The sequence below is a fragment of the Asparagus officinalis genome, chromosome 5 (assembly GCF_001876935.1).
Source record: "Asparagus officinalis chromosome 5, Aspof.V1, whole genome shotgun sequence".
In the NCBI taxonomy this organism is placed as follows: Eukaryota; Viridiplantae; Streptophyta; class Magnoliopsida; order Asparagales; family Asparagaceae; genus Asparagus; species Asparagus officinalis.
This window is the reverse complement of record NC_033798.1, coordinates 6107566-6126457: the sequence shown is the minus strand read 5'-3', so window position 1 is coordinate 6126457 and position 18892 is coordinate 6107566. Positions and strand designations below refer to the sequence as shown.

Genomic DNA, 18892 nt, shown 5'->3' with positions numbered 1-18892 from the left:
AGATAGGAAGGCTCTAGGGCAAATCCGGTTGTCGCTCGTCAAATCAGTAGCCCACAATATTCTGAAGGATAAGACGACGGTGGGGCTTATGGAAGCGCTCGCGAAGATGTACGAGCAACCGTCGGGAGCAAACAAGGTGCATCTAGTCAAAACTCTTTTCAACCTCAAGATGGCAGAAGGACGGTCCTTCACGATGCACCTCAGCGAGTTCAACACGATTGTTGATCAACTTATCTCCGTGGACATCACGTTCGATGACGAAGTGCAGGCCCTTCTACTACTATCGCAGTTGCCGGATAGTTGGGCAGGTTGTGTGACAGCAATCAACAATTTGGCGGGGAAAGAGAAGTTGAAGCTGAATGAGGTTGTTAGCATGATTCTATCCGAGGAGGTTAGAAGGAAATCGTCCGAATCAGAAGGTTCAGGTTCAGCCCTAAGTTTCGAGCAGAGAGGCAGAAGCCAGAAGAAAGGGAACCAGAACAGGAATCGGTCGAAATCAGTGAAGAAGAGGCCGAACTCGAAGGTTAGGTCTATCAAAGGGAAGTGTTGGAACTGCGGCCAGGAGGGCCATATGTCTTCGGTCTGTAAAGCACCAAAGAAGGATGCGGGTGAGCAGGAGGCTCATATCGTGCAGGATGCCTTGATCCTTGCTATGGATAGCGATTCTGATTCTTGGGTCATCGACTCAGGAGCTTTTTTCCACGCCACTGCTAATAGGAAACTACTTCAGAACTATGTAGCAGGGGACTTTGGTAAAGTATACTTGGGGGATAATGAACCTTGCAATATTGTTGGAAAGGGTAATGTTCAGATACAGATAAAGGGCTCTAAGTGGAACTTGAAGAACGTGAGACACGTGCCGAAGCTGAAGAGGAATCTTGTTTCGGTGGGACAGCTTGGAGCAGAAGGCTACGTTTCGACATTCACCGGGGATTCGTGGAGGATCTCCAACGGTACGATGGTTGTTGCCCGAGGCAACAAAACGGGAACTCTCTACCTCAAATACTACAAAATAGAGAAGAGAGATTTTTGAGGGGTTTTTACATTTAATAATATTTATTTATATTTTCATTCAATTATGTGCAAACTAATCTAACAATAATTATTAATGGTATATTTATTCATGTAAAATAGATAATGAGGGTATAAAATTGTAATAAAATATGATTATCAGTCTTCTTTTGGCGGTTCGAGATACTACGTCACCTTTATCGACGATCACTCGAGGAAGGTGTGGGTTTACTTCATGAAGCACAAGTCAGAGGTGTTCGAGATCTTCAAGAAGTGGAAGGCCATGGTCGAGAACGAGACAGATCTGAAGGTGAAGTGCTTGAGATCAGATAATGGTGGAGAATACGAGCTGGAGGAGTTCAAGAGGTTCTGTGCTACGAATGGGATTCGCTTAGAGAGGACTACTCCAGGGACGCCGCAGCAGAACGGCATTGCAGAGAGGATGAACAGGACCTTGACAGAGCGTGCGCGGAGCATGCGATTACATGCAGGTCTGCCTAAGACATTTTGGGCGGATGCGGTGCATACGGCAGCATACCTTATTAATCACGGGCCATCAGTTCCATTAGATTTTGGGATTCCAGAGGAGGTTTGGAGTGGAAAGAAGATAAATCTCTCACACTTGCGGGTATTTGGTTGCGTGGCTTATGTTCATATCAGTGACCATGTCAGGGACAAGCTAGAAGCTAAGTCACAGAAGTGCACATTCATTGGATACGGCATTGATGAGTTCGGGTATCGCCTTTGGGATGAGAAGAACAGGAAGATCATCAGGAGCCGGGATGTGATATTCAATGAGGAGGTGATGTACAAGGACAGGGACAATGCCAAGGATAGCCAAAGCAGTGGGAGCAGCACTACGGATACAGGTGGATCCGAGTACATGGATTTGGAGGAACTTCCAGATGGGGGCGACGATGTCAGTTCTGACCGTAGAACGGAGGAGACTACAGGTGCAGAAGCTACTACCCAGGGCGTGGAGCCTAGGAGGTCATCTAGGGTACCCAAACCAAATCCCAAATACCTCTCGTCACTTGATTATCTACTCTTAACAGATAGCGGAGAGCCGGAGTGTTATGAAGAGGCAGTGCAAGTGAGTGAATCTCAGCAGTGGGAGCATGCGATGCAGGAGGAGATGGATTCTCTACTCACTAATGAGACATGGGAGTTAGCCCAGCTACCTGCACAGAAGAAAGCCTTGCACAATAAATGGGTCTACCGGGTCAAGCAGGAGAGTGATGGAAGCAAGAGATTCAAGGCCAGATTAGTAGTGAAAGGGTTTCAACAGCGGGAAGGAGTGGACTACACGGAGATATTTTCCCCTGTTGTGAAACTCACAACCATCAGAGTGGTGTTGAGTTTGGTAGCTGCAGAAGACCTCTTCCTTGAGCAGTTAGATGTGAAGACTGCCTTTCTTCATGGTGACTTGGATGAAGAAATCTACATGAAGCAGTCTGTTGGTTTCATTGAAGAAGGAAAGGAAGAGATGGTGTGCAAGCTCAAGAAGAGCTTATATGGTTTGAAACAGGCTCCGAGACAGTGGTATAAGAAGTTTGATAACTTCATGCAGAACAATGGCTACAGAAGATGCAATTCGGATCATTGCTGTTATTTCAAAAGGTTCGAGTCCAGCTTCATTATTTTGTTATTATATGTTGATGACATGTTGGTAGCAGGACCGTGTTTAGAAGAGATAAACAGTTTGAAGAGGCAGCTAGCAAAGGAATTTGCAATGAAGGATCTGGGTGCAGCGAAGCAGATTCTAGGGATGCAAATCAGTAGAGATGAATCTGAAGGGACATTGAGTTTGAGCCAAGCTGAATACATTGAGAAAGTACTTCAGAGGTTCAACATACAGAATGCTAAAGTTGTTAGCACACCCCTTGGAAGTCAGTTCGAGTTGGTGCTGTAGGGATACGTGGATGCGGACTTCGCCGGTGATCATGATACGAGGCGAAGCACCACGGGGTATGTTTATACCTTAGCGTCGACAGCAGTGAGCTGGGTCTCACGTCTGCAGAAGATTGTGACTTTGTCTACAACCGAGGCTGAGTATGTCGCGGTGACTGAAGCAAGTAAGGAGATGATCTGGTTGAACGGGTGCTTGGAAGAGTTGGATCTGAAACAAGGGAGATGAGTTCTTTATTGTGATAGCCAGAGCGCTATACATCTTGCCAAGAATCCAGTATATCATGGCGAAGCACCACGGGGTATGTTTATACCTTAGCGTCGACAGCAGTGAGCTGGGTCTCACGTCTGCAGAAGATTGTGACTTTGTCTACAACCGAGGCTGAGTATGTCGCGGTGACTGAAGCAAGCAAGGAGATGATCTGGTTGAACGGGTGCTTGGAAGAGTTGGATCTGAAACAAGGGAGATGAGTTCTTTATTGTGATAGCCAGAGCGCTATACATCTTGCCAAGAATCCAGTATATCATGCCAGAACGAAGCACATCGACGTTAAATACCATTTTATACGCTCGCTGATCGAGAACGAAAAGTTGCACTTAATGAAGATTTTGGGGAGTCAAAATCCGGCGGACATGTTGACGAAGGCAGTCACCATTGAGAAACTGGAGTTGTGCGCAACTTCAGTTGGCCTTCACGAGTAGAAGACGAAGGCGGAGCCACACTACGAGGATCGGCGCGATCGTCGGGATGTTGATTGAAGAAAGAATTTTTCGGGGGAAAAGATACATGCGAAGAAGGGGAGAGTTCGGGTGAGCTCATTGATGGCGCTTTGGTCTCCAAGTGGGAGATTGTTAGTCTAAGTGTGTAGACCCAAAGCTGCAATCGAAAAGACGAAGAAAACAGTCAGAAGACTGTGCGGTCGACCGCAGTGGCAGAGCCGGTCGACCGCGTGCACTGCAGGAGACTGAGAAGAAGTTTTCGCTCTGGCCGGTCGACCGGCGTGGTCGCTGCGGTCGACCGATATCGTGCACAAGACCCTGTAGGATTTCGTCGTTCTGACCGGTCGACCGACCTTGGCAAAGCGGTCGACCGCGACGCAGATTCGATGTTTCCTATTTTATCTAGGAATCCTGTTCTGCTGGGGTTTGTTATAAATACCCAAACGTTTCTAGGGTTTATAGGACATCAAAAAAGAGAGCTTTTTGGCTGCTAAGAGAGAGAGAATCTCAGAGAGATTAACCCATTGTTTGAGAGCTTGTATTTTCTTCTTCAATTAATAAAAAGATTGTGTGGTGTGACTCCCGAGGACGTAGGCACGTTGCCGAACCTCGTTAAATCTGTGTGTTCATCTCCCTTACTGTTTTTGCAAGTTAGATCTTTATTTGTGGTTTTATTCCTACTTTCCTACTTTCAACACAAGGTCCGGAAGGGCAAGGGTTCGATTGATTGTTTCGAATCCCCAACACAAACAAGATTGCTTACTCAAATAACCCTCAAACTCTTAGTTTCTTTTTCTGGTTTAGCATTGCAAAAAAATATTAATTACAAGTATTTCTTTTAAAAAGTATACTACATTTGTGTTTTTAAAAAAGTATCCTAACATCGACGATGCTAATTCCACCATAAACTCATTTAAGTTTTATTCTTTAGCTCATCATCAACCCATCTAAGTTCTGTTGCTTAGCTATCACGTCAAATCCGAGGCACCCCTATCTTTGTTAAGTTAACAAGAGCAGCCATGCATCAATGAATCACAATTATGAGTAAGAAAAGCTTCATCGATCAATTGTCCTTAAAAAACAACCCTTTTACATCGATCATTCACATTCTTTCTGGGCTTCAATTGGTGAATTACATATTAGAAAAGGGTGTTGCTACAGGAACTCAAATAGGGGACTCAAGACATGGGACAAGTGAGGTGTCACCATCCGGTTACATGATGCACTATTCATGAATAGTACATCATATAACCGGATAGTGACACGTTACCTGTCCCATGCCTTGGGTCCCCTATTTGGGTCCTTAAGACATTAATAATTAGAAAAAGGGACAGCCCAGCGAGTAGTTCACCTATCTAACCTCGTGTAGGATTATATCACGCACACTTTTTGTCTGCCCAAACTAAGACGCGTAAGTTTTATGCTACGTACAAAAAGAATTAATAGTTTGTCCAAGGAAACATATGGTTGTTTTGCGGTGCACATCTAATAAAAGGACTATCCTATAAAAGCTGAGAAATCCTTGAAAACCCAACTAAAATATGGTTGACCAAATAAATAAATAAGCTATGTTTGGTGATAGGTTGTTGACTTCTTACTACGAAAATACAACGTTTACGTCCTATTTTCAAGAGAGAAAATTAAATTACTCATGGATTAATTTGCAGAGGCTGATTGTCTGTTAGAATATTGTATCTTAATTAATTACACGTATCTTCTACTTATCTCTGGACACAAGCCTACTTAAATAGCATTACATTGAAAACAAAGCCATGCATCATGAATATGCACATTTCACTTGACGTTCATCTCTTTTAACTAAATTAACCAAGTGTTAAAGTCAACAACATATATAGTCTCAATCAACTAACCAAGTGTCAAGACAGAAGAAAGCTAGAACAGCTAGCCAGCCAGCTGTTGAGTTGGTCAAATATCCTTCTCTTGCTTTGAACACAAGTGCAAAAGTTTGCATGCTAAACAAAGGCATCACCAACCTCAACGTCACTAACAAAACCCAAAATCGCTTTTTTAATTAGGTCATACTTTTACATCTCGCCATTCTCCTCTCACGGGAATTTATCCATGCACGTCTCAATATTTACATGATATATATAAGTTCACAACTTAGGGTTTCCTTGAAAATTGACTATCTTTGCTAACACTCAAAGCTTAGACTGAATAGTGATCGCAACATGAAAGCAACTAGCCCTTGTTTCTTCTAGTGTATATAGATATCACATTGTGGCTATTTGCTAATTGTATTATTGCAATATAGATTCAAATGACCAATGTAATGAGATCATGCCACACGAAGAGCATTGTAATGGCGAATGGGCAGTACCCAGGGCCTAAAATCACGTGAAAAACAACGTCACCTTGCATATGAGCTATAATGTCATCATTAGAGTTAATAATTAATCACGTGAAAAACAATGTCACATTGAATTTTATGAGCTATGAAGTTGCTAGCTCCTTATTTTGTTACATATAAAATACATTATTAAGATGTTACGTTCATAATGTTTTGATATATTGTTGAGTGAAGACATGAGGCAACTATTTAGTAGATGGGCCGATGGGCCACTACGCATAGCCCAGTGCCCGATCTAAATGGGCCAGAGCTAGCAACTCCATGGCGGCATGCTCTACCTCTTGGTTAAGGGCCACTCTCGATGGGCCCATTAGCATTCTCCTTAAGCTGGGAGTACCTAATCCTTTTGCTAACCCCTACAAAGAAGTCCCTATAATTTTTGGTAAAATTTTGTAGAAAAATATCGGTTTTTTTGTTTGTAATCTTTACAGATTAGAAGACTTATAATTTTGGTTTAATCAAATAGGTGAGTGGTTTAATGCGGATACGGAGGCTATCATCAATCAAGCTCTAGAGAATGGTGGGGGCCCAAATGTCTCCGATGCTTATGCTATTAATGGGCTTCCCGGCCCATTATTATGACCAACATAACTCTATATATGGCCTATCATATGGTCATTTTATGTATGTAATGTAAGAATTGATTATCTTGCAGAGACATTTAAGCTCAAGGTGAAGCCAGCCAAAACCTATCTCCTCCGAGACATCAACGCTGGCCTCGACGATGAGCTCTTCTTCACCATCACCGACCACAGTCTGACAATTGTAGATGTCGATGCAGTCTAAGTAAAACCATTCGATTCATTCACAATTATTATTGCACTGGGCCAAACGACGAACGTCCTCCTACGCACAAACCCCACTTACCCTAAGGCCCAATTCCTCATGATGGTTCATCCCTATGTCACCGGACAGGGCACCTTTGACAACTCCACCACCGCCGGAATCCCCCAGTAACAAAACCCCAGCACTGCCACATCAACATCATACGACAAAAACCTCCCTCTACTCAATAACACTAATTTTGTCACAAATTTCACTAACATATTGAGGAGTTTGGATAGTTTGCAATGTCCGGCCCAAGTAGCGCTAAATGTCCACAAGTTGCTCTTCAATGTGGGCCTAGGAAGAAGCCTATGTTCAAAGAGCCAAACGTGCCAAGGGCCCAATGGAATTAAACTTGCTAACAATATCTCATTTTCTTCGGCCAGTCTAAAGGGAGTTTACGGCCCATATTTCCCAATAAGCCCTCTACATTACTTTAATTACACAGGGATCCCACCTAACAATACTCTCGTTAATAGTGGGACTAAACTTATGGTTTTGAATTTTAATACTTAACAGTTGAGTTAGTGATGCAGGATACTGGCGTTCTGGGAGTTGAGAGCCACCCTTTGCATTTGCACGGGTTTAACTTCGTTGTGGTTGGGCAAGGATTTGGAAATTACGACTCCCACGGGGACCCACCTAAGTTTAATTTGGTGGACCCCATTAAGAGGAATACTATAGGAGTGCCATCTAGAGGTTGGACGGCTATAATGTTCCGAACTGACAATCCTGGTGAGCAAATTAATTACTTTAAGTGATTCATTATATTTCAAATCATATTTGATAATCCTGGTGAGGAAAGTACTTGCTTTAAGTGATTTTCATTATATTTATTTGAGTACAAATCATATTAGAATACCTCATACCCGAACGAAAATGCTCTGAACGAGGGTGATTTTAATCTCAATTCATCAAATACCCGAACGAATGATTTTAATCTCAATCCACCCCCCTCTAACACAATCCTTTGGCTCAGAACATTCCGTTCTCATGGAAAATATTCTGGTACCACTTACCCAGATGCAAGAAAATATTCTGGTACCACTTACCCAGATGCAAGAGCAAAGAACAATATATATCTTTCGTAATACACCTCTTTATGCAAAGTGTTCCGATATGATACATAGTTCGTAGAGTGGTCCGCTTAAAAGGGAAAACGTTATAATTTTTTTTCCATAATGTAGGTACGTTAACTATTTGGGATGATTATATAGGTGTGTTTGGTTCATGCATTGTCACCTTGAGAGATTCACACAAGCTGAGGATTGAAGATGGCTTGGCTGGTGTCGGATGGAAAGCTTCCTAATCAAAAGTCGTCTCCTCCGCCGTCTGATCTTCACAAATGCTAAGATTTTTCTTAGGGGTTTTGAAGAACGTTTGTCTTCGCCTTTGGTGTTGTTTGAGAGATCATTTTTTTTCAGCTGGAAGCGGTTGAGATTGAAGCGTGTAGAAGAGAGATGTTACTGGGTGTCTAAACAAAAATGGGAAAAAGATGACGAAAGTTCCAATTTAAAGGACTCGAAGTGAAAAACAAACCCCTGTAAGTATTTGGTAATATACTTCGATCAACCTACCAGAACAACACATATGACAGTACTACTGTTCAATAATATGCAATATAAAACTATATATACAGCCATTTTTCTTATCAAAGGTTTCCTTATATAAAATAATTATACCATAAAAGATGCGTCGGCTTGATCGTCGTCGTTGCCACGCCATCCGGAGCTTGCTCTGTGTTTACACACCGGGCATGTGCCTTGCTGGCGCAACCAGGGATCAATGCAACCAGTGTGGAACTGGCAAAATGATATGTAAACATCAGTAGGAAGTCAAAATCCAAGAGAGAGAAATACCGATCCTGATTTAGGGTGAGAAATAACTCAAAGCTTACTAGTTGATAGTGAGGGATAATTATTTGAGATAGCAAAGGAACCATCATCAAAGGAACCATTTAAAATGTGATCTGGCTAGGAGTAAGTACAGGACAAAAACAAACATGGATTGAGGTAGAAATACAGGATATTAAAGCTGTCATTTCGACGCAGATATGCTCAGTAAAGCTGAATGGAATGGAAAAGATAAATTCATATGATCCCCATAATATGACCTCGGTGTAATATCCGTTTGTTATAGTGCATAAAAGCTGCAAGGTTTATAATGGATGCACACTGATATAGAGTGTTGTTCAAATGATAAATAAGCCATTGCTCACTTTGAATCCTTTTCCTTTGTTTTGAAACTGACCCCCAAATACTCTTTTGAGATCAAGGCTCCAAGAGCAAATTTGGGATCAAGTCTCCATTTATTTAAATGGAATGCACAAACCGAGTGTAAATTTGCTGAAAATAATGCACAAAAGAGTGCATACAAAAGACTTCTAGGTGAAAATAATAGGATTGGTGACATCGGAAGTTCAAGCCTCAGAATAACCTTCACTCGTAAAGCTGAATGAAGGACAAGGATTGAAAGTATAAAAACCCAAAATTTAAGCCTGCATTCCATTTGATCAAAATAAGGAACAAGAGTAAAGAGGAAAAAGATCTGATAACTCTAGTCCACCAAGATAAATGTGTTATGTCCTTCTATGTGTTATCCACCAAGAGAAAATGTACCATGAAAGGTCTAAGGGAAGAAAAGAAGAATAAGAAAACTTTCAAGCTAAAATATGAAACTCTTTCATCGTATTTCTTACCTGATGCAGACATGGCAAACTCCTCACTAGTTCTCCAGCATTGACTTGCTCCAAACAGACACTGCATGTTAGCTCATCTTCTTGACTACCAGCACTTCCGCCCGCTCTGCCATCATCTTGCTTTATACGCTTCATAAAAGTACAAATAATTGACATTAATATTTTACAAAAGAAAAGAATGCTAATTCTTTTGCTAGATAAACTGTTGGCCTTCTTGTTTTGATGATGTTTAACAAACAATTTATTTCTAATGTTGTTTGTCTAGTGTTTGTACATTCTTATATATTGTAGACAAACAACGTTGTTGGGAGGATGGATGGATTGGCACCATAACGATCATATCAAAATGGAGGTTGTGGGAATATGTGTTGATAGCATGCAATCCAAGTTGAAAGATCCAAGTTGCAAGCTCAATCGCAGATTACGCTAGAAGAGCTTATTGAGATCAAGATTGCTTGGGTAATTTGTTTTAGGGTTTATATTATGTGTGTTATATATCTCTAAGCTCATATTATATTTACACACACATTTATTGGTTTCTTGCGTATATATATATAACATAGTCATATATATATATATATAGTTTTGGTTTCTATTGCATATATATAGTTGATATATATACATACTCATATGTTTTTGAGTTTTTATGGTTATATATATGAAATTGCTATATTTCATATTTTCTATTATGTGTTTGAACATTGGCATAGATATCAATTTTGGTGGAAAAGATTGTATTCTTTAGTTTTATAGATTCATATCAGTTTATCATGTTTTACTAAGTCTATAAAAAACATTTCAACAAAGTATTCAAAATGTTGTTTAAGTCAAAATATCAAAATAATCAATTTTCAGTTTTCATGTTTTGCGACTATTTGTAAAGGTGATTTTTTGCATTTGGGAATCCTTTTCGAAACCCAGTCGGTTGTGCATGTTTATTATCATGTCTACAATCATTTCCAAGTTTTACATTTTTTGGGATATTTGTTTGATATTTTTAAACAGCTTTTTAAAATCAGCAAATCAGGTTTTTCAGCTGTGTCAGATTTCGGTCGACCGACCCGGTCGACCGGATCAGCTTGTCATTCTCACTGGGCGACAGAGAGTCTTCTGTCGACCGGTCCGTCGACCGAGCTCATCGGTCGACCGCGGAGGGTAAGTGTTTGCTGATTCCTGTTTTTTTTTTTCCCCGCCCTGGATAACGTCGCCGAACTTTCCATCGTCGACCGACTTTCCATCGTCGACCGATCGAAATTTCCGGTCGACCGACAATATAGCCGTTGCTTTTAACGGCTCTTTCTCTGAGCTGTTTTCTGGGGTTTTGGTCATTCGTTTTGGGGGTTTTTTGGCTGAGCTTGAGTGGGTATATAATACCCCCATTGCTGATGTCTTTTCAGCATTGATTAAGAGAGTTTTAATCAAGTTTAATAAAGTTTTTAACAGGGTTTTTATTTGGTTTAAGTGTGTTTAATAAAAGCTTTTAGCAATGAAAGTTTGTTTTTTGGTGAAATCAAATTCGCACAAGAGCTTGAGGAGATTATCTATTGAAGTTTGAAGCTTCCAACATCATCCCTACCATACTCTTGTTATCAAATTGAGAAGTTTCTAAACTCAAACTCTAAGCTTTACATTTATATATTGATTGATATCATTGTTCTTAAGCTAGATTTAATATACTTTGAGTTTTAGTTGATTTGAATCTTGATTACTCATGTTACACACACACCCACATTGAGCTTATTGTAGCTCTTTCATACATAGTATATACGTTTGGGTGGTGAGAATGTAACTTTGATTTTGCTTTCATTGTGTTTCCATCTTTGTGAGAGACAAATTATTATTTGTTATCATTTGTGAAGGTTGTAACGGTTTTCGTGAGCTAGAAACCGGGAAGGTGTAGTGAGGTTTCGGTGAGCAGAAACGCGAGTGTGTAGTGAGGTGTTTTCGGTGAGCTTAGAAACCGATGTGTGAGGAGTGACGTTGATCGGTGAGCGTTGAAAACCGATACTGTGAGGTGTAAACCGTAATTCGGGAACGTAGAAAACCCGGTGATATGGAATTTCTCCCCAGGGAGTCGGGGGCGCAGACCGTAGGACGGAAGGTCGGCGACTCCGGTGATCATAATTGCTTGTTTGAGATGTGCTTTGCGTTCATTGTCACTATTTATTTCATATCTTATATCGCACATTGCATTAGCTCATGTATCTATTTCATCCCATCTATCTGTTAGATTGATTAGCCCCTTGTGTTAGTTTTATATCCTTAAGAACATATATCATATTGTATATTTTCTTGGGGTAGATATATTATCTTGTGTTAGTTTATTATATCCTTGCATTAATATATATATATATATATATATTATATATATATATATATATATATAATATAAGTATTATATATCATCATAATAGGATATCATCTCCATTGTTCATTGATTGTTTATCCCTAGCCACATATCTTGTGTATTTTATACTTGCTAGGATACGTATTAGATTAGTTTAATGGCATTTTAATGCCGATTAGATTAGCATAAGACCTAATCCAACCCCCTCTACGGTCTAAACAAATTGGTATCAGAGGCTTGGTGCTCTTTGATTTAAGGTCTATCGCCTTGAGTTAAAGATCTCAAGTTATCTTTTGTGCTAAGATCTTGTTTGATTGCATTTGCATCTTGGCTTGGCATATTTTTACAAATTAATGAATATTGAATGATGCATCTTGTTTAGGGCTATGAATTCTAGTGTTGGCGCTAGATTAGACAAATTTCCCTTATGCCCAATGGTGTGTTAGATTTAACTATTTGTTAGATTCTAAACATTTTGATTTATGGGAAATTATAGATGTGTTTTATGCTTATGATGATGTGCCCATTTTGGAGAAATCCAAGTGGAATAAAGAAATGATGCATCATATGTTTACTATGCCACAACATTTTGTTAGAAATATTTGTAAATGCTTTTAACTCATCATGTCTGATACAAGTTTGTTCATTTTGATAGTGCTTACACCCTTATGGATATTTTATAGAAGCACATCAAGGAGACTTTGGGGCGATCCCGGACAAGTTTTGGAGGATCCCGCTTCAAGTTGCATGTGGAGCATTCATTGCACACCGGCCACTAGGTCGATAGGGCCCTAGTGAGGTTTGCGAGTTCAAATTCTATTAAATCGTTTAAACGCTAATGTGAACTTGCTTGTGCTAGTGCGAAAATTATTTACATGGCCTTTAACAAATTGAAAAAATGATTTTCATTAACGTACAAAGCAAGCATGAAAATTTGAAAATCCGATTCATGAGTTGTTAGCATCCTAAGTTTGAAAGCTATTTCAAATGAAAAGTGATCCTTAAAGAAAACAATAAAAATTAAAAATTGGATCATGTTTCTTTACTTCAAACGTGCTAGTTTAACTCATGAAAGAGATAATGCCATGTTAGAAGTAAGAACATACAAAATAATACTGCTTGGCTTTCATAAATAACGTATTTATGTTATTTCTAAAAAATGCATATGTGCGCTAAAAATGAAGATTTGAATCTTATGAAAATAGTATTTCATCTTTCATTCAACTTTGAAAAATATGCATTAATAACCAATAAGAAGGCTTATGGTATGTGTGCGCAAGACGAAATCAAATCATCCACGTCATTATGCACACATGTATAGAAAATGTATAAGTGTTCTATATTGCGCGTAAAGGCATTTAGCTAAGTTTTCTATGGATGCAACAAAATCCTCCCAAGAGTTCAATATTTCTGTGCATCTCATGTAGCTTCTTCATCACATGTACACATGTCACATGCACCCATTTCATCAAGCATGCTCATGTATAGATGTGATCATTGTGGTCGTCTTGTCATTGTTGGCCAAATATTGTTTTGATTTGAAAATTAAGTCTCATTTGCGCAAAATGCTTTCTAGTAGACTGCACATGTTATTTAAATGTGATGTTTGTGGTAGGTTTGGACATCTTGCTCAATTTTGTTTTGATTTGCAAAAATTCCCAATTTGCAATTTTGCTGCCAAAAAGTACCACTTTTGTTTAATATTTTCTCATTTGGCAAAAATAATTTTAAAAGAAAACTTTATTTGCAAATGATTCCCATGACACAGACTAATGGTCCACAAAACAAATTGGGATTTAAATTTTTTTTTTAACAAAATGAAAGGAAAGAATGGAATGGGGGATCGTTCAATGCAGCAAATTTGCAATCGGAAAGGGTCATTTGAATGGAATATTGTTTTGACCATAAATTAGTGGCACTCATATGTGCCAGAGGGTTATCCGCTAGTTTTGAGCTTATAAAGATTAGGCGGTCTGTCCTAAATTTTTGGTACGAAAAATTCTTGGGTACAAAAACAAATTTGATTCTTAAACCAAGAAATTTTAATGTTTTATCTTCTGCTTTTCTGGTTTGAAAATTATGCTTTTAAAATCTTTTGGTTATGAAAACAATTTTTTCTTAAGTATAAAATCTTTTTGTTTCATGATTATTATTTTTGTTTGATGAGAGGACTATGTTTTATATAACCCTCCGGGTTTTTGGGTGTTATTCCCAAACATAGTTTAACGATGCTCAAATGATTTTATATGGGTTGGAACAAGCTCAGAGCTTGATATAATTGTTGCCTCTCTAAAAATTGTGTTTGATTGTTTTTTTGATTCATTATATTCCACTTATGATGATGATATTTATGGTGTTTGTGCTAATTGGATCATCTATTCGTGCTTTATAATGTGATTCTAATGAGTGGTTTATCAAGTTATGTAAAGAAAATTTTTCTTTAATTGAATGCAAACATTGTTTTGAAATATAAACTTTGATTTAATGAATTCTTTTTAGTTGATTTGTTTCATTTGAAAACTTTTGCATGATTCTCATGTATCGCTCTTCTTGTTGATTTCATAAATCTATCTCTTTTATATGGGTTCTTTATATTTTTTTTGTGTTAATGAGACACTAATTTTCATTTGACATTTTTATAGTGTGTTCTCATTATCTTCATGTATGTGAGTAAATTTTTAGCAATAGTTCATGGTATGCTTGCTCACAATGTTTTGGCCATGATCTTCATTTGCTATATGTCTATATGGCTTTTTGATAGGGGATGCAATGCCCCTATTATTTGTATGTTTGATACTCACGCACGTCGCTATTGACATCTCGTGGATGGGGGAGCTTTCGCTCTCTAATTCTTTTTATCTGCCTTTTTGATGTTGTCAAAGGGGGGGAGAAATATGTGAGTATAATTCTTCTTGTTTATAGCATGATATATTATATCATTATAAGGTTCATTTCGCTTCTTGCAATATATTCATGTTTTGTACATTGTTTGTCATCATCAAAAGGGGGAGATTGTTGGCTCTTCTTGTTTGATGATGTTTCACAAACAATTTTATTCTAATGTTATTTTTGTCCTAGTGTTTGTACATTCTATATATTGTAGACAACAATCAGTTGTTGGAGGATGGATGGATTGCACGCCATTAACGATGCATATCAAATGGGTTGGTGGAATAGTGGTGAAGCTATGGGCAAATTCAAGTTGAAGATCCAAGTTGCAAGCTTCATTCGCCCAAGATTTACCCCTAGAAAGAGCTTATTGAATGATCAAGATGCCTTTGGGTAAATTTAGTTAGGAGTTTTATATGTTATGTGTGTTATATACTCTAAAGCTCAAATATTATATTACCCACACATTTATTGGTTTCTTCGTAATATAATATATACATAGTCATATAGTATATATATATAAGGTTTTGGTTTGCTATGCATAAATATATAGTTAATATATACATACATATGTTTATGAGTTTTTATGGTTATAATATATGAAATTCTATATTTCAATATTTTTCTATTATGTGTTTGAAAACATTGCATAGGAATATGCAATGTTTGTGAAAATATTGTATTTCTTAGTTGATAGACTTCAATATAGTTTATACATGTTTTACTAAGTCTACAAAAAACAATTTCACAAAGTTTCAAAATGTTGTTTAGTCAAAATATCAATATCAAATTTTCAGGTTTTTCATGTTTGGACTTATTTTGTAAAATGGTGATATTTTTCATTTGGGAAGTCCTTTTTGAACCGGCAGTCGTTGGTAGCATGTTTATTATCATGTCTACAATCTTCCGCCGAAAGTTTATTTTTTGGAATTTGTTTGGATATTTTAAACCGCTTTTTAAATCAGCGAATTCAGGTTTTTCCAGGCTGTTCGTCAGATTTCGGTCGACCGACCGGTCGGACCGCAGTTGATCATGTTCTCACTGGGCGACAAGAAGTCTGTCGTCGACCGTCCGATCGCCGAAGCTCAATCGGTTCGACAGCACGGGTGCGACGGCGATAAGTGTTTTGCTTGATTTCCTGTTTTCGACCTGGATAAAAGCGTGACCGAACTTTGCCATCGGTCGACCGAATCTTTCCATCGGTCGCCGACGAAATTTTTCGGTCGACGACAATATAGCCGTTGCTTTTACGGGCTCTTTCTGAGCTCGTTTGCTGGGTGTTTTTGGGTCATTTCGTTTTTGGGGTTTTTTTGGCTGGAGTCTTTGAGTGGGTATATATACCATTGGCTGATGTCTTTTCACGATTGATTAAGAGAGTTTTTCAATCAAGTTTAATAAAGTTTTTAAGCAAGGGTTTTAGTTTGGTTTAAGTGTGTTGTAAAAAAGCTTTTAAGGCAAATTGAAGTTTTGTTTTGGTGAATCAATTTTCCAACGAAGAGGCTTGAGGAGATTAATCTATTGAAGTTTGAGCTTTCCAACTATCATCCCTCCATCTTCTTGTATCAAATTGAGAAGTTTTCTAAACTCAAACTCTAGCTTTAGCATTTATATACTTGATTGATTATCATTGTTCTTAAAGCTAATTAATTACTTGAGTTTAGTTGAATTTGAATCTTATTTACTCATTGTTACAAGACACACAGCCCCACATTGCGGCTTATTGTATCTTTCATACATAGTATTCGTTGGTGTGGGTGAGAGTATTGTAACTTTGATTTGTGCTTTCAGTTGGTTCTCATTCTATTGTAGAGAACAAATTTATATGTTTTACATTTGTGAGTGTTGTAAGGTTTTCGAGTGAGTTCTAAGAAACCGAGTGTGTAGTAGGTTTCGGTAGACTAGAATCGAGTGTTGTAGTGAGGTTTTCGGTGACTAGAAACCAGTGTCGAGGATGACGTTGATCGGTGAGCGTTGAAACCGATACTGAGGTGTAAACGTTATTCGTGAACGTAAAACCGGTTGATAGTGGATCTCCCCGGAGTGGGAGGCGGAGACGTAGGACGGAAAGGTCGTAACTCCCGTGACATAATTGTCTTGTTTGAGTGGTGCTTGGCGTTCATTCATATTTAATGTTCATATCTTTATCGCGGCATTGTCATTAGCTCAATATCTATTTCATTCCACTATCGTTGTTTAGAGTTAATTTACCACCTTGTGTTAGTTTATATATCCTTACATATATGATATTGTATATTTTCTTGGTAGGATTATATCTGTGTTAGTTTATATAGTCCTTGCATATAATATATATATATATATATATATATATATATATATATTCATCATATAGGATATATCTCATTGCGTTCATATTGTTTTATCCTAGGCTCACATATCTGTTGTGATTTATACTTGGCTATGGATAACGTATAATAGTTTTTAATGCATTTTAATCGGGATTAGTATTAGCTTTAATTGGCATTTTAATCGGATTAGATTAGCATAAGACCCTAATCACCCCCCCTCTAGGGTCTAACATAAACGTCTACAATATGTGAAGAGGTTTCTATGTTGACCAGTATTGTTAGTGTCATCCGGTACAAACTTTAACTATCTCATGCTTCAAGTATTCCAGTTTAAGCTTTGGATTGAAGCAAATAGAAGATTAGCGACTACATAGGATGAGCTAAACTAATGATGGTGAAGCATAATTGAGCTTGGTCAAACTAATTGAACTAAAAATAGAATCATGATAATGAGACTAATTATACTGGTCCATCATCAATCGTCATCAGCTTGGTGAAAGTAACATTCCGTATCACGTGGAGGCCAGATTTCCACATACTTGTGAGTAGAAACTCAAGGTTATATACCATATCACACGCCTCAAAATAAACAGATAAATGCAAAATAGGATTTAGAGAAAAATAATGTGAAGGCTACCTCGGCTGCCGCAGATGATGAAGATGATGATGCTTGTTGCTGAGATGATCCACCACTGTTAACATGAAACACATTCAGATGAAATCAATTTTTTTAAGATTAGTTCGTGAAGTCTAAGAAGATTCAAGAGTCAAGAAGAGGAAACAAGAGAGCAATACTTTCAATATACTACTAAATGAAGAAGAGATGAGGATTATAACTTGCCTTTGCTCGCCATGCGGTTGGCCTTTATATTTGTGTATAGGAAGGGCATTGATCTCCTCCTCACTCATCGAAGGAGCATCATGACTATTGTCGGCATCCAGTGCCCTCAATGCATCATAGTCTGCAACAGAAGTAACATTCCGTGATTAGAATACTACTCGGTGCGAGTCACATAGGGGGTGTTTGTTTCAGGCAAGATTTTAGCATTTAGTATGGATTATAAGTTTTGGGATCAAAAAGTGAGTTTTTTGTGTTCTGGGATTCCATATTTGATGTTTGTTTTAAGAAAAATTTTAGAATGTTTGAATCCCAAAAATACAAAAAGTACCCAATTTTTAGAATTTGTCAAATCCTCTCAATTGGAGAGGATTTGGCAAATCCCATAAATGGGTGTGCTTACCTCTCCTCTTATACATTTGTATTTTATTTTTTTGCGGGAGGTAACCACACCAAGATAAGCATATTCATCTTATTTTCTTTTTAAGAATTTGTTATCCTATAATTTGGGTTTGAACCAAACAAGATATTACAAATTTTAGTATTACATATCCCAATAAAATATTGATGAAACAAACAACATTTTAGAAATCCTAAACCATGTTAAAAAAAACCTATGGACTTCAAATCCCATGATGAAATCCATATCCTAAAATTATAAGATTTGAAACAAACACCCCCATAAGCTTATATTTATCGAATGCATACCTAAATCATCAAACTCTCTATCAAGAAGCGCAAGCTGAAGCCTAAGACTCTGCAATCTCCCTCTGGTTGAAAAGCCAATCGATGGAGGTACATGAAGTCTGAACTCGGTAATATGAGCTTGGGCTTGGGCTTGGAGTTGCTGACATGTAGCATACATCCTAAGGCCAGTGGCCAGCAAAAACACTCCGAGAACTAGCCAGAGCTACAACCAAACACACCCACAATTTCTCCTTTTTCCAAAACTCCTCAAAATCACACGCGCAAAGTGCTA

At 38.2% G+C, this 18892-nt stretch overlaps 1 protein-coding gene and 1 pseudogene across 1 annotated transcript; one reads left to right on the top strand and one right to left on the bottom strand.

Annotated features, from left to right (window-relative positions):
- LOC109842963 lies at positions 5921–8263 on the top strand (annotated as a pseudogene).
- Positions 8363–18884, bottom strand: LOC109842964 (E3 ubiquitin-protein ligase SDIR1-like). The gene is made up of 5 exons (XM_020411884.1): positions 18622–18884; positions 17917–18037; positions 17713–17767; positions 9534–9662; positions 8363–8637 (listed from the first exon to the last, which is right to left on the bottom strand). Exons 1-5 carry the CDS (start codon positions 18776–18778, stop codon positions 8512–8514), a joined length of 588 nt encoding a protein of 195 aa, XP_020267473.1. The 5' UTR covers positions 18779–18884; the 3' UTR covers positions 8363–8511.